The sequence below is a fragment of the Cyprinus carpio genome, chromosome A11 (genome assembly GCF_018340385.1).
Source record: "Cyprinus carpio isolate SPL01 chromosome A11, ASM1834038v1, whole genome shotgun sequence".
Taxonomy (NCBI): domain Eukaryota; kingdom Metazoa; phylum Chordata; class Actinopteri; order Cypriniformes; family Cyprinidae; genus Cyprinus; species Cyprinus carpio.
Genome location: NC_056582.1, coordinates 15,061,250 through 15,085,761, shown reverse-complemented (window position 1 = coordinate 15,085,761; position 24,512 = coordinate 15,061,250). Strand labels below are relative to the sequence as shown.

The 24,512-nt window shown below is 38.5% G+C and overlaps 1 protein-coding gene across 11 annotated transcripts in view; it reads left to right on the top strand.

Moving 5' to 3' along the window:
• Nucleotides 1-24,512, top strand: part of LOC109059922 (IQ motif and SEC7 domain-containing protein 1-like) — a 170,940-nt gene that overhangs the window by 143,409 nt on the left and 3,019 nt on the right. For 8 of the 11 annotated variants that reach the window (XM_042766466.1, XM_042766465.1, XM_042766471.1 and 5 more), the window contains 12 exons: nucleotides 11,537-11,810; nucleotides 12,620-13,881; nucleotides 15,274-15,435; nucleotides 16,850-16,972; nucleotides 18,015-18,181; nucleotides 18,540-18,679; nucleotides 19,875-19,904; nucleotides 20,551-20,676; nucleotides 20,947-21,046; nucleotides 21,385-21,546; nucleotides 21,720-21,896; nucleotides 24,176-24,225. In XM_042766466.1, coding sequence (XP_042622400.1) covers nucleotides 11,537-11,810; nucleotides 12,620-13,881; nucleotides 15,274-15,435; nucleotides 16,850-16,972; nucleotides 18,015-18,181; nucleotides 18,540-18,679; nucleotides 19,875-19,904; nucleotides 20,551-20,676; nucleotides 20,947-21,046; nucleotides 21,385-21,546; nucleotides 21,720-21,896; nucleotides 24,176-24,225 — 2,773 coding nt within the window. Of the gene's footprint in view, nucleotides 1-4,947; nucleotides 5,871-10,319; nucleotides 10,718-11,536; nucleotides 11,811-12,619; nucleotides 13,882-15,273; nucleotides 15,436-16,849; nucleotides 16,973-18,014; nucleotides 18,182-18,539; nucleotides 18,680-19,874; nucleotides 19,905-20,550; nucleotides 20,677-20,946; nucleotides 21,047-21,384; nucleotides 21,547-21,719; nucleotides 21,897-24,175; nucleotides 24,226-24,512 lie in introns of those variants that run through there. The other 3 variants (XM_042766469.1, XM_042766474.1, XM_042766472.1) reach the window with 3 other exon arrangements.

Here is a 24,512-nt window from a genome sequence, read left to right as displayed (position 1 = left end):
GAGGATAACAAGGCACGTCCTCCAAACTCTGTTTATTTAGACTCAACCTCAGCGGTCATTTTAGACGAGAGGGATCATCTGGGGCCTGAAAATGTCTGAGCATTTTGTTTGTTTGTCTCTGTCGTTAATATTCACACATGCCTCAAGATACATTGCAAGGACAACAATTAGAAAGATAAAAGGCTCTCATTTCCTCTTGCTTTCTAAACAAGTAACAAAATGTAGTTATCCATAAATGGCTTTTAGCTACAGCAGTGCAATAGCTTGTTCTTCTTTATCAAGAATTTCCCCAATTAGGTTTCCAACCCATATAGTAAAGAAACTACACAGTGCTGCACCCAACAAATCTTAAGAACTTAATTTATATAGGAAAGACTTCATTTGGAAGACTTCCTGATCAATCTAAATTCAAAGCCTCGTCTTCCAAAGCTCCTGTAATAGGCCCAAACTAAACTAAGCAATACTGTTTTTGCATGTAGCAAAACATTTTTTGTTTGTCAATACTCAATATGTAAGTGTGATTTAAACTTGCAGAGTCTTTTTGATTCATTCATTAAAAGAATTGTCTGATAAGAGACTTTTATTCATGAATTAAGCTAATACACTGGTGGAAATGTGTGTTTTAACATGCAGAAAAGAAAATGCATTAGAAATATGTGTTTTTCTATTGTCTTTGTAATATTTCACAGGTTTGGGTGAAGGGAATAACTCTGTTGAACGCTTGATTCTGATTGGCTGATTGTTATTGTTGTTTTATTACAAAGTGCAACAGGCACGTTCTGAAAACATTCTTTTTTTTAATCATAGGCGAATTGTTTTTTAACAATAACATGTAAACCATTAAAACAAGGTTGTATATCGATGTTATATGCTTTAATTTAAGCCATCAGCCCGCATCATTATAGCTTAAATTTTAAATAATCAGGTTTTACAAGTGATCAGACTAGCAAATTGCACCAAAGAACACTTTTTAGTGCCCAGTCACTCCACTGCAATGTGAACGAATCAGTCTCTCTATGCTCTCAAACTCTCAAATACTTTTTTTATTATTTCTGTTATTTCTAAGAGCCTTACAGGACACCAAAAGAACTATAAAAACAAAGGCACTGGCTCAACAATTTTTAATTGTTTAAATACCAATGAAAGCACTCGGTTGACTCTTTCAAAGTAGGAATACTCAATAATTCAATGGTGTGTTATCAGTTATTCCTCATGTGTTTGATCAATTTTGTGGCAAAAGGCAAACCCACTGCAGGCTCACTTTATTATAAAAGACGTTACTTAAAGGGACACCTTCATTAATGTCATATAATTTATAATTCTTTATGTGACTGATGTGAGTGTTCCTATCAGACAATGTGACAAGCCTGTTTGTCAGTAGTCAATGGCTAACATCAATGTAACAGCACTGACACTTGACTCTTGGAAGACACAAAATCGAGTCTGTGGGGTGTTAGAGGTCTAATGTGATTTGCCACATTTGTTGTATTATCGCTGCTGGATGACATAGAGAGGTAAATGGAACTGCACTATTTCATCCCATGAAGCAACTCTCAAGCATGGTGATGATGTGGAAGGGTAAAACCTTTAAAAAAAAACATACCTGACCCCGACTGACTCTCCAAAACGAACCGCATTTCCGCTGCAGGGAAGCTATTTGCTATTTTAGTCAGGATGCAGGAAGCAGAAGTGGTTGTATTGCATGGGATAGAGGGAGTGTAACTATGCAACACTTAATCCATCACAAAGGCCCGCGCGGAGGAAACCGTGATGGAGGACCACACGTGGACAGGATCCCTCAGATTAGAGATTAGGTCTGTGAGAGAAGCCAAAAGCGTGTTTAAGATCAACTATGGCGTATGGAGGGGGGGAGGGGATGGCAAATATAGATGGAGGTCAACTTCCCCCAACCAAACACATGTTTAGATATCCTTAAATGGACTGTGTTAATCAAACTTGTCTGCAGACTTTATAAACTAAACAGGAAATGGTTATCTGTCAATCAGGACTGCGTTGGAACTTGCTCTTTATAAGTTGTAGATTAATATTGGGTCAGTTTAGACAGAACTCGCTGTTCAGACATTAGCAGTGAGAGAACGAACAGTATGTGCTTATAAACAACTAGCTATGCTATTAACTGGAGTTTACTAGTCCGCCGCTGCCCTTTAGATGAGTTGTTTTTCTGTTTGATCAGGTTTAAGAAGGGTGCAAGGAGCACTTAACTCAAAGAGGCTTAATGATCCCTAAATTACAGCTGGACCTAAAGACAAACATGTCTTCGTCTCGTGCTGGGGCGGCTGTCGGGCGGATGGTCTATACCATATAATTATGTGTACATGAAATGAGGGTGATGTGCATTGCAAACCCACGTTAAGTGCCTTGGAATGGTCATTGAAATCATTCTGTACTGTTTTGTGATTGTTGTTATTGTTTTGTTGCTGTATACTGTAGATTATAGAGTGGTTGTTACCTAAAAACACTAGTCTGTAGGTTTCTGATTTCACATCAAAACACTGAGAGGGCTTAAGTGGATTGTTCATGTTGCTGTATACTGTATTTGGGAAAAATTTTGAAAAATTTCTTAATCTTTTTCGTGTGGATTGGACTGTTCGTCAAGCTTAAAAATGACCAAAAAGACTATAAAAGTATTTTGAACCTGTCATATGGCTTTAAAAGTCATGTCTGTAAAGTCATGAAATATAGTGCACATATCATATTTTATTAAATTATATATTTTCATGTATATATAAACAAGAGAATACACTCTTAAAAGTTTTTTCTCTTTGTGTTTTACTGCAAAAAAAAATGGGGTGTTAAATGGGCATGAGTAATACATTAAGTTATAAAACAAAACTATCCCTTTAAGACAGGATCACAAAGTAACTATTGAGAAGGAAAGAAATGAGTTCATTATCCATAATGGAGATAACATGTAATTTCACACCAAAATCCATTGCAGAATAACACTAGGGACTTGTGTCACTGTAGACAGATTTCAACAATGAGTTTTTTTTTTTTTTTTCCCAGACAGACGCAACTCAAATCAGAGATTAAGCTGTTCCATCATGACCACAGTCTGTAATTTAATTCACACTTGTTCTGTAGATTCACTGGGTTTTGTTTCTTAGGAATCAGCGGTGAGCTAATAGGAAAAACTCAGTCCAGCTCTTTTCAAATATATGTCTTTTCCATATTCATCTGCTGGAACTGAATTTGTTCCATGGATTGAAGATGAGAATGAAGTCAGACCTGGAATGATACTTTGTGATCCTGTCTTTCGAGTTCGCAGGAAGCTCAGCTGTCTGTCAGTCCAGATTGTAGGCTGAGAATAGCAATGACAGCTGGTTAAGAAAAGGCAAAAATAAAAAGGAGTGGTTCATTGAGACTTAAAAACATATATATAAAAAATAATAATAAAAATACATAAAAAGTATACAGTACATGTTAAGTTACAAATCTGATTGGTCGAGGTTGCACCATTATGTCAGTATGAGTTTACGAGTGAGTAATTGAGTCATTGTTTGGAACTATTTTATTATTGGAGTAAAAACATTATTATTTTATTATTGGAGTTACTCTGCCACCTTCTTTTTTCCCATACAGCTGCAAACAGCTGAATATCCTTCAAATATATATTAGAAATAGAAGTTTTCTACAGTCATTGTGGTGTTTTAGTGGACCTAGAATCAAATGAATAAATTTGTCACGCTGTTTTCCTTGAAGCCTTATTCTGACAAGCAGGAAAGATTGTATTGCTCTCCAAGCCTTTTAGCATTAAAAGATTTGAGGACCTCAGTAATGAACTCTGTCAGGTGGCTCTAAAAGCACTAAGTCACAGTGACCTCCCGCTTTGTATAAGCTATAGAGAAGTGAAATGGGTTTTTGCCTCACTGACTTCAACTGCATTCATTTGTACATCCAAAATAGCAATTCATCAGTTTAGTGATGTTTCGGTATTCCTGCATGTGTCCATCTCATTTAGTCACTGCATTTTGGGAGTGAGTCACGGGCTATTGAATGTATGACTCCTCAGACCCATTAGACGTCCTCACCAATGGTTTTATTTATTCCTTGTGTGCCGAGACATTACCAAACTGGCTTCATAAAGGCATACATGATCAGTATTTCAGCTTCTTGCTGCGATTCTGCTTTCCACTTTAGAACTGAAGATCTTTGACAAATAGCACATGTACATCTTGAGGCTAACATTGAAGAACAGATGTTAATATGGCTGTCTGGACCCTTTGGTCCAGTTTCCACCTGTTTTAGTCTTCCTTTAGGGATTCTTAGTTCAGGAAGAGAGCAGGGAACAGGAAATAAGAGAGGCCCTTTGAGCTTTTCCTCTAATTAGAGAACATCACTTCTCGACCGTTAGACACCAAATTCCAAGATGTCACCACGTGGAAGCTATTCGTGTCGACTTTTTCATTTCTCTTTTTGATGAGACTCCTTAAACCAAGCTAGTCTACACTGTGAGGTTATTTTCTCTCACCCCACAGACACTCTAAACTGCACATTTGGGCGGGCGATAGCATCTGGGCTTTGCCTGAGCGACGCCCATTGTTTAGGTAATGATGTCAGAAAGGAAATGCGTAAGCCAGGCCGCCCTCCTTATGCAAGTAGACGGGAGGAGGGAAAAGATTATAGAGATGTTATAAATACAGCTGTGTGTGTGTGTGTGTGTGTGTGTGTGTCTGTGTGTTTTAGACCTCTTTTACAAGACAACAGATACTTGTCTGTGAAAAAGGCGTCAGCTGGACAATTTTGTTGACATTTTGATGCACTTTAGACAGTTTTCCTCATTGAGGCTTTTTGCATTTGAAAGGATAGTTCATCCAAAAAAATGAATGTTTATTTAGTCTGTTGTTCCAAACCTGTGTGACTTTCTTTCTTTCTTTCTTTCTTATGTGGAATACAAAAGAAGATATTTTGAAAAGCATCTCAGTGTTTTTTTTTTCCCCAACTGAAGACCTGACAATGAATGTCAATGGGGTTCAGGTTTGTTTTAGACCTATTTGGCTTTTTATTGCATAGACAAAAACAGTTGTTCTTTTGTGTTTTCCACAGAAGAAAAGAAAGGCTTTGGAATGACATGATGGTGAATAAATGATGACAATTTTTTTGGGGTGAAGTATCTCTTAAAGGCAATAGAAATCCACACAGCTGCTTTAATTCACATCACAAATTACAAAGCTAGGTTGTAACTTTCTTCAAGTTTCATCATGGGTGTGTAAACTGGCCCGTTGAGTAAAGAGCGCTTTTTGGCTGCACTTCTCCAGTCCAGTCTGGAGCGTGTGTGTGACAAGTTACGAGCTCATATTACTGCAGCCGTTGTAACCTGAGAGAGAGCTGGACTTCCTCAATCCAATCCATCCAGTTTTAGTCCATCCTGTGATCGTGCTATTTATAGACTCACATCCTTTTTGTCATTCTAGAGGGGCTTCCCGATCCCTTCGTGGCTTTCCAGCCTACGTTCTTTTGGCTCTGTTGCTCCAGACTCAGCGGGCCGGCCCATTCCCTCCTCTTTGGGTCGGGCTGGTCGTTTATATTCCCGCCATCACATAATTAGTTTTCCTGACTGTGGAATTCCCTCCCCTTCTCTGCACACCCCTCAGAGCACCCCTTCCACAAAGTCAGAGGAGAAAAAAGGAGAGAAGGAAAGAGCGCGCACAACGGAGAGGGTGAGGATTTAGTGGACTTTAGTGGGACTGAGAGCGTGCCTGTTTTTCCTATGAGACGGCTTTGCCTGGCGAGGAGATGGGCAGCCACAGGCCAAAGGGATGTTGATGTTTGTAGGGATCAGAGATCGACATGTGGTGTTTGCACTGTGCTTCAGACAGAAGCCAGTCTCTGCTGGAACTGGGCAGCTGGTAAGATTTCTGTGTGTGTTTGTGTATTGTGTGTGTAAGAACATGTATAGAAGTAGAAATAAGTTTAAAGTGTGCCTCTACTGTGTTCTTATTCATTGTGACGGGGTGTATTGTTGTATCTGGGTGTGTTTGTAAGTAGACACAGATGTTTTATGAGACATCTTGCTCTGTGGCTCTTTGTTTCATTTACCTGCTTTGAATTATGGGGGATCTTCCTCTATTGCGCAAACCCCTCCATTGTTGCTCTGAGCGCACTTCTGCTTCTAGTTGTGCTTTTAAGTGATGTTTCAGTTGATCAGACACATTTATATCCATGTCATTTCCATGAAAATTTGCAGTAATGCCATTCCAGATTTTTGTCTGACTTTTTGTCACTGATGACCTCTATCCATCACTGACTGTAAATGCAGATTGTGTTAGTCAAAAATGATAACCAGAGTAGATTTTTTTTTTCGTTGAGGTCTCTACATTAGCCATTTTGCATGTTTTTATTGCATGAGTTTTTCAGCTGTGTATTTTCTTAACTTGGTCATTGGAAGGTGCCATGGTGGCATGGCCAACAAAACAATTTGATCTTATTAATCATAACAAATAGAGACATGTATGTATATTACTAGATCAGCCCCATTGAAATGCATGCAATACCAGAATAAGCTTGGTAATGTTAATAAAACAAGCTTTATTTGAACAATGAGTGCTTTATGTAAGATGCCGGAGCATTTCCCAGTCAACAGGGCTGCATTCATGCGAAGTGGCACTCTTGTGAAGGCAGCCTGACTGGTCCTCTAATGCTCTCAAACCTGGATTTAAAGCACTTGTTTCATGTGAGGGTCTTAAAGATCACACACATACCAAACAATGTCAGTGAAACTTATATATGTGCGTAATTCTGGGGAAAACCCCCATCTGTAATTTTGACAGCTTCTTCTGCCCCCTCAAAGCCTCAGAAACCTAAGGTTGTTTGGGATCAGTAAGATTTTTTTCTTTAAATGAAATCAATTTGTAACATTTAGAAATATCCACAAAAATATTAAGCAGTACAAGTGTTTTCAAACATTGATAATAATCAAAAATGTTTCATGAGCACCAAATTTCTGAAGGAAGATGTGACTCTGAAAACTGGAATAATGGCTGCTGAAAATTCAGTTTTGCCAACACAGGAATAAATTACATTTAAAACATATATATATAAAAAATTTTTTTTTCTTTTTTTATTATTATTATATATTATTATATATATATATATATATAATATATAATATAATCTTATATAAGTCTAATCTTAAACATACAGCATCAAAATTAAAAAAAAATCTAAAGTCAGTTGTCAGGGTGGCAGTAAAAACTTTAGAGCTTGAAGTTTCAGGACATGAAAAAGATTCCAAAATTAGCACCCAGGAGTTCAAATGAAATGTGGTTTAGGTAGTGAAATGTAAATGAGCTTGTTAGTTTTCTTTGTTAGATTCAGCATCTGCACCTCTGCTTCACAGTCAATTAGATGATGTAAGCTCAGCAGAAATTGCTGCCTAAAAAGGAATAAAAAATGCAGAATTGTGGACACCTCAGAGGGATTAAATGTAAATAAAATGCAGTTCAACCAGTTGTACTTTTACTCATGGGAATTGTAGATGATTGAAATTGCCAGTGATTAGTTCCTCTTTATATCGGCATGTTGTAAGTCAATAGTTTCTTGGCTTTGAGTTTCAAACAAGTAATTTAGCTCTGTGAGATAGAGGTCTTCTTTTGAGATTCTCATTTAGGTGAACTCCAGGGGAGAGCAAGAGACGGTGCATTTCGTCTTCTGTCAGATCCTAACACCTCACCATCTTGTTAGCACTTGTGTTCTTTTACCCTTGTCAGAACCTCCCATATCTCTCTTAGCCCAAACCAGTCCTATAGAAACGCCTCATCTTGCTGCCTAATGAGACCCTCTGGAAAATCCAGAACTTGGCCAGCTGTCTTGAATTATGGATTTGAGTATGACAGCCTCAGTTGTCTTCACAATTCGCTTGATTGAAAAAAAACGCCCAAGTATATACTGTAAATTACATTTGGGTGTAATACAATACAGATATTTTGTTGAAGAGATAGTTTAGCCAAAAATATCACCCTCATGTAATTTAAAAATAATTTTTTTATTTTTGTGCGAATGATTCCTTTAAAGCTGGCTGAATTTCTGAAATGCCCATTGGTGCCCCTAGTGGTCTGTTTGTTTCATTACAGGACATTTTTGGAATGGCGCAAGAAAGAAAGTTAAAACTTGACAGACTTGGAAGCTAATCTGTGTCCATTTTAACAATGACCCCATGTCTAATTAGTGTTTTGAGCACCAGCGTATAGATTTGAGAGCACAGTCCTCAGCTCAATTAAAGCAGGCTTTCTTCCTCATTAAATTCAATTTGCTATTTCGTTCACGGTCTTATAAAATAACATGAGGCAGAAAATTAAAATGAGAGCTGGATTGCCACTCATTCAGCTTTATCCCGCCTTGTAGTTTAAATTTAGCGACTCACCCTTGAACATTTAGCCCACTGTTTTGATTGTTTTGCCCTGAGATGAATGGATGTCCTCCATTTCAGCAAGTTTTTCCCCCACGCCATCACTGTGATGATCTCTAAACACGTCCATGTATTTATTTTCTTACATTTTTTCATTGAATCTATTCACAGACATGTCATCTGGCATCCTCAAAGGATTATATATCGCTTGTGTTCACAATAGTTGTGACTTTTCAGGCACCATCATCTATCAATTTTTATGGGGAGTCAGACTTTGAAATAACCCTGGCTCTCCTCAGAGAGATGAGAAGGCAACCAAACAAAATGAAAACTATATTTGCTGCCACCCTTCAAGGGACCCGCTTAGAGCTCTTTCAGGAGACATCAGGCGTCAGACACCAGAAGTCATTCGAGCCACATAGCCTCAGTGCAGAGATTTGGGGAAATTAGCTGTCAAATTCATCATCTGAATTACCTTGCGTCATGTTTCCATATAATGTACAATCATATGTAACAAAACATGTTCATCTTTCTTTATGACCAACCACTGTGGGCAGAGTGAAGGTATTTATGTGTGCATGTAGGAATACATGAAACAAGGCCATTGTATATAACATTTATTTATATATAAGCTCCTACTTTACCCATCTGGACCGTTCATTAGTTGTGTCCTTCAGAGCGGTAGGTGGGCTTTATGTGTGTTCATAACTTTGGGTCATCTCTGGAAGTTGGATAGGCACTCAAGAGTCATCTTAATGTGCTCTGCATGATAAAACAGGCAGTACTACGGTTGGGAAACGTTACAGTTATGATATAGACAATGCAATCGGTGTAGTCTTACTCTAATAATGATTCTTATGATTCAGTTCTTTTAAGTGAATCACACAAAGCTTTTAACTAGGAGATTTGAATAAGTAGTGTTTCAAGAGTGACTGTTTTTCATGTGATATGTGTTTATAGATGAACATTATGATTTTTGTCTGTAGCATTTTATACAATTGTTAATTTAGTGTTGATAATATGAAGTAACCCTAAGGCAGATTATTGGTTTGCATTTATGCCACCTCTAATAAAGTCATAAGAATGGTTGTAAATTGTTACTTTTTCAAATAAGAAATCCAAGCTACTTTGTTTTTCCATTTATTCACTGACACCTCTCCTGTCCCCATATTGAAAAAAAAAATTGGGAGTGAGGTGCAGAGGTTCTTCCTTCAGACTGAGGCTTATTATTTTTAAGCAGCATGTGAATACAGACCTGTCACGAAGTGTGAGAACAGTCTCTATACCTTCAACCCAACATCTCTCAGCATCCTCTGTATGTCATTTGCTGATCACAGCACTAGCTGAAGGGGCATGTGTATAAGGGTGTATCGGCTCAATAGAGCCTGCCCCCTGAGTATATTGCTTGTTGAAGTCAATCTACACCAGGCTCTTGTATTGTCTTATCCATGATTGGAAACACCTGCAAACAGTGCCAAGTGCTCTGACATCCATACATCTCTCCTCTGCCGCTTCCTCTATACAAGATGAACAAATTCAATCAATCTAAGTGTGTCTGTGTTCTCATCTCTGTAATACTGAATGCTCTACTGCACACTAATTCCTTTAATTAAAAGAAGAGCACTTCATCTAGAAAGTTAATCTGCTGGAATTTAGTTGATGCAAGGAAGTATGAGTATGTGGATGAGAAGCAGTAAAGGTGCAAAACAAACATGTACTAAAAGAATTCAGATTTGGCTTTTGTGGAACATGAAAGAGTTGAAAAGAAGGATACCTTCCTGGATCAACATCCTTCTTGGTGCTGAAACAATATTTCCATCAAAAAAAAAATATCTAATTTAATCTAAGCATGCATCGATATTAAGAATCTGGCAGATACACAAGAGCTGATCATTATTGTCAGTTTATGGCTGATGTTATAAATCTTTACCTCTTTGTTTAAAAAAAAATTATAGAAAATTATAAATTACAAATTTTAATGTACGGTATGAAATATTGAAATTAATTTGCTTAACATTTATATTAAATCTTGAACCAGACCCATCCATATGTATTTTGTCACTGGTCCTGAGATTGACTATGATAAGACTACTGTATATTTTTAAGATCATCAAAATCACCTATATCTGTCATCTCTCTTTCACTTGTGTAACTGATATGCATTGTAATCAAATATCCCTCGTTATGTACTTTGACCTTTCCAAGCAATCACATTAGAAATGGCGTGGCTGAAGTATATTTGATTGTTTTATTTGTTAACGAATGTGCCACAGTTTTCTTTTTACTCATCTCTTCAAGAAACAAAAGCCATTTGCCACAGCAGGTATACTTCTCCTAAGGTGTTGACAGGTAGGAGTTATGCTGTTGATTCTCTGAGCTATGGCCCGGAGTGTGTCGTTTGGTGTGTGAGCATGATGTATGTGACAGCTGACACTAGACTGCTAGAATATTTTATCATAGTATGCAGTACTGGAGGAATTAGCATCTAAAAGCACATACTACGGAGGCAGTATGTTATAAAAAAGTACATAGATTAAAACTCATGGATTACACCAAAGTAAATGCTAACTTAATCAACTGAAATATAATCTCTGGGGGTTCTGTGTTGAGACTGTTTCCTGAACATCCAGTGAGCTGTGAGTTTTGTCTGCAGGAAGTGTTGATCATTCCATTTATATTTTTGCCCAAAGAGTCTGTGTATTCGTTTCTCTTTATTTATCTTGACAGAGATGCACCATACCATTGTGTGTTACTATAAAAGTAGTCGTTTGCTGTTATACCTCCTCACCAGTTCAAAGCTCAACTTGTAATCTCACGTGTAAGCTTGTGGGAGTGGATAAGGGGATTTACAAGGAACTTTGATTTGTGTCTGGAAAAACAAGGTGGCATGTGTTATATGTACTGTGAATGCTGGTCTGAATCTTCATATTTAACAGATCCGTGAATGTGACTTTGCCATTTGTATTGAATGTGATGAAAAAACAGGGCATTTATTGGAAAATGATGACGTAATCTGAACAGGCTAATTCACAAACAGATGACTCTTATGAGTCAGTTATTTTAAATGAATCAAAAACAGACCATGCAATAGGTGTAGTGTGACTCGTTGTTAAATTTTTTTCTAACCCACTCTATCAACTTACAGTTTTTTTCTTTTCCTGTCTACAGTGTGGAAGGTGAGGCTCCGGGTGGTGAGGCGGGCCCCTCTCTAGATAACAGTGGTGGTTACTTACGAGGGCCAGTGAGCCGCACTGCCATCATCAGTGGCGAGCACTTCGACGGCCCACCACTGTACGCTCACGAGGTACGGCAGCGCCCGCGGCGACCCAAACTCCAGCATTCCCAGTCGATCCTTCGCAAACAGGCAGAAGAGGAGGCCATCAAACGCTCACGATCACTGTCTGAGAGCTATGAGCTCTCAACCGACCTCCAAGACAAACAGGTAGATTTCTTCATGACCTTTAACTAGAATGCTACCAAGAAACCATAAATTCTCCACCAACTATTTGTATTCATATTGTGATGAGCCTTTTTGTGAGTGTGATTGAGTTTCAGTGGCTTCATCTTATGCTTGATGTACTTCCCCTTGAAGGACTGTGTAAATAAATCTAGTTTATTGTAGTTGGATGAACATTAATTTCTTCAGTTTGCTTGTGTTGACTGGATGTCTTTCATATGAAGTAATTTGATACACCCAAAGGCTGATATGAGATCAATGAGAACCTTTTAGGATTTGGGAGATGAGAATCATAAATGCATGTTGGGAGAGTGATTCGTATTCAGAGTGACTGTGTTGTGGTACTATCCAGTGGCGTGCTTCCCACCGTCTCTGTGTGAGGTCCCACAGAGCTGAGAAATGTGATTAGTTCTGCCCATTCTTCAGGCTAAAAAGGTCTTGAGCAGGCTTTTGCATGATAGTGAGTTACAACTGGTTTCTTAGGTACCATGCTAAAGGCGTTCTTCAGTCCATGATGCCTTTATAAGGGATGAAATGGTTTTATCCATCCTATCTGCCAAAATACCCTAGCTTTAATAGTTAGAACTATGTGTGGCTTTTATTTGTCTCTTTTATTTATGTGGCTTACCATTTTTGGCTTGAGGTTTGGTCAAGTCATATTGTGTCATGGGAGGGAGAACAAAATCCCTGTCAACAATAAAATTCTGTAAGACTAAGGAAGAAAGGGACATATGCAAGTTTGGGTTTTGCTACTATCACTAAAAGTGGTGCGTAATCTTTGTGTGTTTCCACAGGTGGAGATGCTGGAGCGCAAATATGGAGGGCGTTTTATAACCCGACATGCTGCGCGAACAATCCAGACTGCCTTCCGCCAATATCAGATGAACAAGAACTTTGAGCGCCTCAGGAGTTCTATGTCGGAGAACCGCATGTCCAGACGCATAGTTTTGTCCAATATGAGAATGCAGTTTTCATTTGAAGGACCTGAAAAAGTCCACAGTTCGTATTTTGAGGGGAAGCAGGTGTCTCTTACAGACGATGGTTCTAAACTAGGAGCCTTGGTGCAATCGGAGCGTGGGGAGATGGTCCCCACCAACATGAAGTCACCTGCAGTCCAGAGTGATTTCACGGACGCCATTACAGAGCTGGAGGACGTTTTCTCTCGACAGGTGAAATCGTTGGCAGAGTCGATAGATGATGCTCTGAACTGTCGCAGCCTACATGGAGACGACGGACAGCCAGAGCCAACCAGAGGTCATCCAGACAGGGAGCAAGAGGTTACCTACAAGATCAAGCCTTCCCACAGTAGTGACCACCGTAAGCGGGATGAGATGACAGCCTCCTATAGCGATGTGACACTTTATATAGACGAGGAAGAGCTCTCCCCTCCTCTTCCTTTATCACAATCAGTTGACAGACCCTCTAGCACGGAGTCAGACCTCCGTCTACGTTCTTTGAACTCCTCGCAGGATTACTGGTCTCTAGCACACAAGGACGAAAAGGCTGACACAGACACTAGTTGCCGAAGCACCCCGTCACTGGAGTGTCAAGAGCAGAGATTGAGGATAGACCATCTTCCCCTGCTCACCATCGAACCTCCCAGTGATAGCTCAGTTGAGCTGAGCGACCGTTCTGACCGAAGCTCTCTCAAGAGGCAGAACGCTTACGATCGGGGCATCGCCAGCCAGCACGGCAGCCCGAAACACATCCCCTCTCACGCGCTACCCCCACGGGGACCGGCAAGAGATGACGATGCTCCTCGGCATCGGCCACGGCAGCTGGAGAGCCACCTGGCAATCAACGGCACTGCCAACCGGCAAAGCAAATCTGAGTCGGACTTTTCTGACGGTGATAACGACAGCATCAACAGCACTTCCAATTCCAATGATACCATCAACTGCAGTTCGGAGTCCTCATCCAGGGATAGTCTTCGAGAGCAGACTCTCAGCAAGCAGACATATCATAAAGAGACCCGCAACAGTTGGGACTCGCCCGCGTTCAGCAACGATATCATCCGCAAGAGGCACTATCGTATCGGCCTGAACCTTTTTAACAAGTAGGTGAAGTTTGAATTCATCCTTTTGGTTGTAGAAAGCCAGTTTGAGAAAATAGTATGTGAGTGGAGTGTCCACTCGAAATCCACTCCGGGTTTTCCATTTTCTGCTTCCAGAACAATTTGAACACTGTGACTTTAAAGCCGAATTAGCGAAACCTAAGCAAAGCAGCATGAAGCACAGCTTAATCACAGGTCATTACTACCCAAGAAACTTCATTTTACAAAACATGGCAAATTTGCATATTATAAGTTCAACAGACTTGAATCCATTTTTCAAGGTATACATGACCATGCTCGTTTTAGTAAGGTACACGTGACCACACTAAGTTGTTTCAGTATGCTTTTATGTTCATATGCACATGTTAGCATGATTATGATGTGAATTGTTGCCAGCATGCAATTCTATTATACTTGCACATTTTGAAAATTTTAAATGTTACATTAATGCAGTTGGCAGATGTTTTTATCAAAAGTGACTTGCATTCAAGCGATCAAGCCTACGACTTTGGCATTGCTAATGTCATGCTCAACTATTTGAGCTAGAGGAACACACCTCACTCCAGGCAAAAATGATGCTACTTTGCTCCTCAATACCATGCCGCTCACATACTCTGTTTTGGAGTGTCATGTTACAGTTGCACTGAGTTTTCATTAGCCCAGTTGGAGCTGTGTTAATAGCTATGAAAGATCTTTGTGCACAAACAATGCGCAAGCTAATGTTTTTTCAATTATCATCTAAACCAAGTGTACAAAGAGCAATAGATAGCAATAGCAATAGTGTGTTTTAATGTTTTAATTTTTGCTCATTTATTTATTCAGTGTGTCTGTGTGCATGCATGTGGTGCTGTTTGATTGCCACTCAGCACTCTAAATTTGATTAGCGATCAAGCAATTAGAACTGTGATGAGAACACTATTAGTTTAGTTGGGATGTTGATCAAGGAAACCACACTGCCCTCATAACCAGAGTTTACCATCTAGCTCTGTGTACTTAAGACAAACAAGATTAATTCTTTTTTTTAAGCTCCTTATAATAACATATGGATTATCTTTGATCATTTATTTTTGCAATCATGAGGTATTTCAGATCAGATTTAATTTCTTATTGAATGGATTAAGGTGATTGCATGCTGCTGGGGCTGTGCATGTTTATGTGCCAGTATGTGTGAGTCTTAGAATGTGTTTGTTCATTTAAAGCCTTGTTTAAAGTGGGAACCTCTAATCTTGGATGATTGTGGATTTGCCCATTTTTTTCTCTGCGCCATTAAGTTCCTTTTAATCTTGTATGGTAACAGTCCAGTCACAAGAACATACTTGAGCTGAGATACGTAGTCACACTTTGGGACCAGTACAGGCACTGTTCAGACTCTTGATCTTCTTTTATTGTCTCTAGGAAACCTGAAAAAGGCACCCAATACCTGATTGAGCGAGGATTTGTCCCAGACACACCTGTGGGAGTTGCCCATTTCCTGTTACAGAGAAAAGGGCTGAGTCGACAGATGATTGGCGAGTTCCTGGGCAACAGGCAGAAACAGTTCAACAGAGATGTTCTTGAGTAAGTTCAACAAATTCAACTGGGTTAGTTGGGTGTATTGTATATACATAAACAGTAATTCAAAGTGAAGTATACTCCAAACCCAAGTTATTTCAAATATGTAGTAATTTTCAGCACTTTTGTTTTGTGCATGGGTTATTTACAATTAGTTGTCTCTGTCAATTAAACCAGGACTGGTAAAAGTATATTATTATAGAAAAAAATAACACAATTCAGTTTTAATCTAATTCATTTACTGGCAGATGCTGCAGTCTTTTTTTTTTTTTCAATTTAACCAGTCCACGCTCCATACGTAAGTAAAGCATATGTGACCTACATTAACAAAAAAAGAAAACACAAATTCTCCAAAGAAAGAAAAATAAAGGAAAAAAAAATTCTGCTGGAATTCCATCATGATAATCTTTAATCTTTAATTGATGCTCCCCTGTAATTATGCTTTTCGCTATCCTTCACTATCCTCACCACAGCAGAATTAACTTGATAAATTACATTAAGCCAGTATCACTGAAGCATTTTGAATTTATGTGTTCCCTCCTGAGATAAACTGACCACTGTGTCTAAGCCTTTCAAGCTCATGTGGCTTTGAGTGCATGTAGGATCAAAGCTCATAGTCCATTGTTTTAGAAACTGGTTCTTTACAATTGTACCCACATCCATTTAGTGTCCTCTTTTTAAATTGAATGCATTTAGGATCAAAGGTGGAAAATATTAATTCCGTTTCAGAAAATTGAAAACTGGTTCGTTTTTGTTGTAACCACAAGAATTTGCTGTAGCTATTAGTGACCCCTTGAAATTAGTCCGCATATGACAAATGATTATTCTAGCCAGTCCTCCATGGAATCAAAGAGTGAGAGAGGGATAAAATGTATGGACTCTTGCACTGCTTTGTACGTATTGAATAAGGTGTCTGGATTCATGGAGTACTTTTCTGGGAATGAATCAACTCATTCTCACTCTTAAGTTAACTCATCCTCCCTTTCAATCTGCCACTAACGTCAAGATAATGGGGGCAGATAAGGCCATGCAGTCTATGTTCAGCTCAGTCTGACAGCGCCTTTTTTAAGGGCACTTCCTTGAAAAAAAAATGTGAGATCAAATGCACTCTGAGTATCCCTGGAGCAAAATGTCCCTCAGATTGCTCTGTATGCCCCATGATTGTGATTTAGAGACTGATAGAACTTGCTTTTATCGGAAAGACTAAATTTGTCTCCTTTTTCCTTTGTCTAAAAGCAGTGACCACTCTCAGTTTAAGATATCTTCATGTGTGCTGTGAAAATTAATACAATTCATTGGAATAGAATGCAATTTTTCCCCAGAAGATTTCCAAACTAATATGAAATACACCATCTTGGATATACTACAGTGTTGGAAAGAATGTAGCGGTCCTTTGACTTTGTTCATTATCTTTTTCCAGCTGTGTGGTAGATGAGATGGATTTCTCTGGAATGGAGCTGGATGAAGCCTTGAGAAAATTCCAGGCACATATCCGGGTGCAAGGAGAGGCACAGAAGGTGGAGCGACTCATTGAAGCCTTCAGGTGAAAAACATTTCAGTTCATTCTTTAAAAAAGAAGCACTGTTAAAGTGCTAGACACACAAGAATGAAAACTCTCACTTGTTTTGAAATGTTATGCTTATATCCATCTGACTCATGAATGAGTCATTCAGACTGGTTTTGAGAACTGACTCAACTGATCTATTAAAAATATCTAATGAATCATAATCAAAATAATATTTTCTATTACATGCCAAAGAGATCAAGATTTTTAGTGCATAACGACTTAAATTTTGGTCTGTTACAAAACTACAATATTGCTCAGAAGACTTGGAATATAGCCCATAAGTCATATGAACCTCTTTTATGATATATTTATGGGTCATATTTGGGGATTGACAACCTATCATTCATTTCAACACATCATTGAAATGACATCAATACAACTTATCATTCATTTTCATATTTTCGAAAAGAGTGGCCAGGAAATTCACCTCTTGTTTTCTACATAGACAGTAAGTCATATGGGTTTGGAATAACATAAGCGTGAATAAATAATGACAGAATTTTCATTTTTGTGTGACCTGTTCTTTTAAGAGAAGCTTGGTGATTAGACAATGAAAATGGAACGATTATAATTTTCAGTGAAACCTTGTTTAAGCAAGAAAAAGCCTCTAAGATATTTAGCTTTTTTGGTCTTCAACACTCCCTTAGCCCTCAGACAGCATCGTTCGATTGGCTTCAAGGACCGTCTGTCATTTGAGTGATCACACTGGCTTACAACGTGTGTGAAGATAACTCCAACAGTTGCCTGCTTACCACCCGTAGACCTTCAAAAAATATTGTTATAGCTAAACCCTCAGAGGCAGACATCTTTCCATATGAACAGTTTAAAATCCATTTAAGTGTTATCTGAAAGAACATAGCTCTTTAACAGGATGGCAGTTTTACTTTTCTCATTCAGGCTTGTGCATCTAGAACCAATTACTCACCAGAGCAGCTATTGATTCTGTAGAAGTGCAGTCTCGTATTAATTTGTTTCACTTTGTTCATTTGTTGTAGTTGTGTTTATTATTTCCATTCAGTCAGCGCTACTGCATCTGCAACCCGGGGGTGGTGCGTCAATTTAGGAACCCCGATACCATCTTCATCCTGGCGTTTGCCATTATACTCCTCAACACGGACATGTACAGCCCAAACGTGAAGCCAGAGAGGAAGATGAAACTGGAGGACTTTGTAAAGAACCTTCGCGGTGCGATTAACATTTTTCATTGCAAACTGAATCTGTTCCATTCATAAATTCCCTTCAAAGTCATTCAGAGATTTTTATCATACTAAAAAAAGTCTCAAATTTGCTCTTATTAAACTTAATGCATGTGCTCCAGACTGATGAATGGCTTCTTTGGGATAGCAATGACGTCTCTCTGGTCACAACCTTGCATGATAATTGGAGCGAAGCAAACAGAGATTCACATTTAACTTCCATATGTAAATATAGTCACGTTGTAATTCAGATGTGCTTGACCTACATTTCTGATTCTTTCCTAAAATTTCCATAAATCTTTTGCGTGCCCTAAATATCCAATCTGGGTTTTGCTTCCTGTGCACAGGGGTGGACGACGGAGAGGATATCCCAAGAGAGATGTTGGTAGGCATCTACGAGCGAATCCGGAAGCGGGAGCTTAAAACTAACGAAGACCACGTCTCCCAGGTGCAGAAGGTGGAGAAGCTCATAGTTGGCAAGAAGCCGGTCAGTGTCATTGTCACTTTTGTCTTCCACACTTCTATCCAAACCATCTTGTAGTGACTTTATTGCAGAAACAGTCCATCTCTATCCATCACATTGACCCCGGTTCTAGAAATGACACTTTATCGATTCTAGTCACAGTCCAGTGGTGTGAAATGATCCAAGGACATTGGTTAAACATGTTCCTTCCTTCTCTCACCTATTGTGTGTCTGTATGTGTCTGTGTGACTCCATGCAGTGTAATCTATAGGTTTTATTGTTCTGTCAGTAACCATTTGCAAACACATTTTTATCCTCAAGAGCCACGTGACATTGAGGCTCTTGGAAGATTCTTTATCTACAAGATGTTTTTCTTTATAACAGATCTAATACCTACCTTGAGACCTTCACAGTGTCTGACTGTTGTGTTTGTGCGTGTATGTAAGTCATGTGGCGAGAGCTGCGTGATGCTCTACAATGATAAATGCGATTTGCTTTTGCACAGAGGCCTTCAGAGTAACCTAAAGATTAAATCTACTGACAGTTCACCTGCTCTGAACTCAACCACCTTATTATGCGGCACAGCGAGTTACAACCATAGAACTTATTCAGTGGAGGCAGCATATTGAGTATATTACATATTTAATTTGACACTACTGACAATTTAAAATATTTAAATACAATACTTTCATCTTTTGCAGTGCAGTGATGCTTTTGTGGATGGGGACACACTGAGAAGGGACCCCGCCATTCACCCAAAAATCGAAGATGACATTTTAAGCATGACATTTAGCTGAACTTTAGTTTCTTAACATTTAGCTTAGCTTAGCATATTTTATTTATTATTATTATATTATATTTTTAAAAAAAAAAATTCTAAAGAAGCATAATAATGCTGTTCAAGACGTTATTTATTTTATCAAAAGTAATAACAGTAATGTTTTGCAATATTATTACAATTTAAAATTACTGTTTTCTAATTTCAAATTAGGTTTCTAAAAATGGGCCGAGACTTCCTGTCACAGTTTCAAGCAGCTGCAGTTTGGCTCCTCATTAACCTCCCTTCTAACCCCATTGATACAGCACTGCTCACATCTGACAGGTAGATGGAGGGGGGTCTTGATAACGAGAGAGAGAGACCACTCTCTGACCTTCAAGCCTCCCTTCAGTCCTCTCACTTTGATCCTTACTCATCAGTCTCATTTTTTTCACTTTTCAGATCGGGTCTCTGCACCATGGCCTTGGATGTGTGAGTGTAATGTTTACAGTTTTTATTCCTCTCACTAAGTCAGATAACCATGGTTACAAAACAGTTATTTTCAATACAATAAATTATTTTATATGAGGTTTTCTTTCTGCTCAGAGGTTAAATAATATTATTTAATAAACTAAAAAATGTATTACCTAAAAAATAAATTATTATTATACCTATTTTGTTAGTTACTGAATACTGCACTGTATATAATGTCTTCCATTTTTTATGAAATAGTAAGTGAAATAATAAGCATTATTCCACATTTCAAACTACTAAACTACATTTTTTTTTTTTCAATTAATCATATTTGAATGTAATATTTCGGATCAAAAAAACTAATAAAAAGACACTGATTAAAATGGTGAAACTGGTCATTTATATTTATGCATGTAAATGTAAGTTACCAGTAAATTACCAGTTCCAGCACATTGCATTTTGGGATACTGTATTTCATGCAGTAATCTTTAGTATACAAGTCATTAGATTATTTTATCCATACTGAAAATATATATACTCTTGAGAGTATACATGCTATACAGCAGCAATAGTAAGTTGTATGCTAGTATGACATTCTGAACATGTCTAGGGTCTTATTTATGGACAAGGTTCGAGCGAATCAATATTTGTGTCCCACACACAGGTGCTGTCTCTACCACATCGCAGACTGGTATGTTACTGCAGGCTGTTCGAAGTGCCAGACCCTAACAAACCTCAGAAGCTGGGTCTCCACCAGAGAGAGATATTCCTGTTCAATGACCTTTTAGTGGTACGAAAGCACACACTTCATAGCCCATGATGCAAAACGAAAAAAATGAGACCGAACTGTCTTACATGATAGCGTCTTTTGTTATGTTGTTAAGTTTTTGTTGTTATGACTGTGTAACGGTCAGTGAGACATATTTAGTCTAATTCTATGTCAGCAATTGTGTACATCATGTGTCCAAAAGACAATCAGAAAGTGTTACTCAGCTCAAAGAAAAGAGCCAAGGATAATTAGAAACAGACGGGATCCTAATGTGAAATGCTTTTGATTCAGGTCACTAAGATTTTCCAGAAGAAGAAGAATTCGGTGACGTACAGCTTCAGGCAGTCCTTTTCTCTATACGGGATGCAGGTGCTACTGTTTGAAAACCAGTGTAAGTACCCTCAGCAAAGGGTCAAAGCCCTTCTGACCCCATGTTGCCCTTTTCCATGTTCGTACAGTTTAGCGTGTCAAGCTTTTCACTGCACAGGATAACACAAAACAGGTGTTAAAGGTCATAAAATACTTCTGCTGTTGACTGAAAACAAATTAATTTTCACAATCAAAGTATTGTATTGTGATGTATTTGCTCACAAAAAGATTAAAATATCTGTCACATGCGATTGCGAAATGTGAGAATATCGATCAATGCGTCCCTCTGAAAAGGGCACGTCTGAGTGCTGTCATGAATTGCCAGTCTGAAAATATTTCTCTCCCGCTGTTGCTTTTTAGATTACCCCAATGGAGTGCGTCTCACTTCAGCTCTTCCAGGCGCAGACATCAAGGTTCTCATTAACTTCAACGCCCCCAACCCGCAAGACCGCAAGAAGTTCACCGATGACCTGCGGGAGTCCATCGCAGAGGTGCAGGAGATGGAGAAGTACAGAATAGAGTGTAAGCAGCTCTTATTCACTTTCATTATGTTGATAAGAGCGACCAGTATAGTCCACAGAAGAAAGGGGCTCGAACAATGTGCCGTTTTTTCAAATTGCAGAGCAAATGTGTCTAAAAGTAATGAAATGTGTGTGAAATTACATGATCTTTGAAGTTGAAATTGTTTTATGCAGCTGAACTGGAGAAACAGAAAGGTGTTGTTCGTCCCAGCATTTCCCAGAGCTCAGGGCTGAAGAAAGAGACAGGAAATGGCAATCTGAGTCGCACCAGTCTGGATGACAGTTACGCCATGGGTGAAGGCCTCAAGAGAAGTGCCCTCAGCAGCTCTTTACGGGACCTTTCAGATGCAGGTGAGTGTACAGACCCACATAAGATATGTCATGTGTTTCTGGCTTTATCTGTTACAAACACAGATTATTTTGTGCAGTCTTGTCCAAAAAAATACTTCGCCTCTTGCCAAAGTAGAGCGCTGAATGCTTGCTTCTAAATTGGTGTTTGTCCACAACCATTAGTGTAGCCTCGATTATTTATCAGTTAGTGCTGGGTGATAGATAATATAACCAAGATTTTATTGCCAGTTTATGAATTTCCAACCTGCTTTTATTTGACTATTAGGTTTGCTAAAGTCCTTGTCCATTGGACTAGTTTGAAGTCCTTGTATAGTGAAAATTAATATGCAGATTCATGCTTTGATTATTTTAACCAGGTTTTTGCCAGTGTTGTTATTGTTAACTAAAACTCAAACAACAATTAGTAAAAATTGTTTTTGGTAATAAATTGAAAAAGCTTAAATAAAAAAAATAGAAGAACTCAAACAAACAAAAAATACCAAAAAATTGCCTTGGCAACTAACTGAAATAAGTTTATATAATAAAAAAATAAATAAAAGCTAATACAAAATATTAATAAATACTGTAATAGTTTATAAATTATACTAAAATTACACAGATATATATACATATGGTATGTGTTGATTATAATCAGTTTTATATTGTTGTTATTATCATTATAATACATTATTTTGTTGTTTTTATAATTATAATACAATTATATTATATTTATAATATAACATAAAAATGCTGAAAAATATCTAAATAGTAACATGTCACCCAGCCCTATTATGAATGTCCTTTGCCATGGCTAATGAAGCTACATGCATCCTGCCAAATATTATTTTCCAGATTATTTGTTTTTCCCTACTCTATAATTGAACCTCACACAATTCACAAGCTGTGATATCTTCTCACCCATGGAAGTCACTACACTGAAAAAAAGGGATAGTGTGAAGTGTGACCTCATGCTTTCTCTGTTAGTACAATCATTTAACAGCGTTGTCACGCTCCATACGTGTGAATTGAACTCAATCGAGCTGGCTGCTGAGCCTGATGGCAGGGGACACGACACATGTGAACTTGAGAGATGTCTGGCAAAGCTATGAATATCCCACTCCAGCAATCCTCTACAGTGAAAACACTTTTACAATTAGGATGTACAGCAGATGAGTTTGTTTCTTCATCGGAACAGATTTGGAGAAAGTTGTATTACATCACTTGTCACCAGTGGATCCTCTGCAGTGAATGGGCGCCGTCAGAATGACAGCTGATAAAAACATCACAATAATCCATAAGTAATCCACACTTGTGAAGTGAAAAGCTGTATGTTTGTAAGAAACAAATAAATACGAGTCCTCTATCCACACTACTGCTTTTTCCAGTGTAAAAGTCATCTCAAATAAATATGCCAGTGGATTTTAATTGAGAGGACAACAGGGGATGGACTTTTTCACTGGAGGAAGCATCAATATGTGTTATGGATTCATTATTATGGCCAGAAGCAACAGTTTGAAGTTAAAATGCCTTTATGATGGATTTGTTTCTTATATAAACACAGCTTTTCACTTCACAAGACATTAATTGATGGACGTGTGGGTTACTTGTGGATTATGGTGATGTTTTTATCAGCTGTTTGGACTCTCATTCTGACGGCACCCATTCACTGCAGAGGATTCATTGGTGAGCAAGTGATGTAATGTTAAATTTCACCAAATCCGATAACAAACTCATTTATGTCTTGAATGGCCTGATGCCGAGTACATTTTCAGCAACTTTTCATTTTTTGGTGAACTATTCCTTTAAATCAAAGCTATGTGTCTAGCAGTTGATAGCTCTCCTAACGTCTCCTAATTCAGTACTTACTAAGGATTGACAGTGGTTTCATTCTGCCAGTCTAGGCTGCCACATTTGTATTTGTCCATACATCAGAAATAATAAAGATTTTTTTTCCACCATTTTTGCTTGTTTTTGTTCAGTCGCTGCTGCGATCTAATGTAAGGATCAGTTTGCTTGTAGTCATCAAAAGCCAGTTTGCTTAAGATAATTGAAGATGTTGAAGATTTAGCTCTATGCTTATTGATGTTAGGACCAGTATACCCTCATCCTCTGGCCCTTTAAAAGCTCCTGACCCACCTGGCTCTACCCTCCCTTCCTGTTTAAACAACGGCTGCTTGCTTCATGTCTATGTATACAATAGTGCCCTGTAGGCAGGCAGGATATATATGCCTCTACACACGCCTCTATATATCTGACTGTTCGAGCGTGCTTTAATCTATCATATTGCATGTCTCGCTCAGGCAAGCGGGGGCGCCGCAGCAGTGCAGGATCTCTAGACAGCAATATGGAAGTAAGTACTGTGATATAAGATGCAAGAACCTACAACAGGTCGCTATTCTGTGTGACAATGTTGCATTCCGAAACTGCAACTGTGCTTTATTTATTTCTCTGGTCTGTATACCATCTTTTCTTTTGGATTGCTTCTTTGCTCAATAGTTCCCACTGTCTGTATGTGTGTGGTGTTGTTTTTGGACTAAGTAGGCCACCCTGCATGCATGGGCTGCCTGTTTATGTGGAGATTATGTGGAATGATGGGGAATTCTGCCCCCGTGGCTCACATCACATATCATAACATCT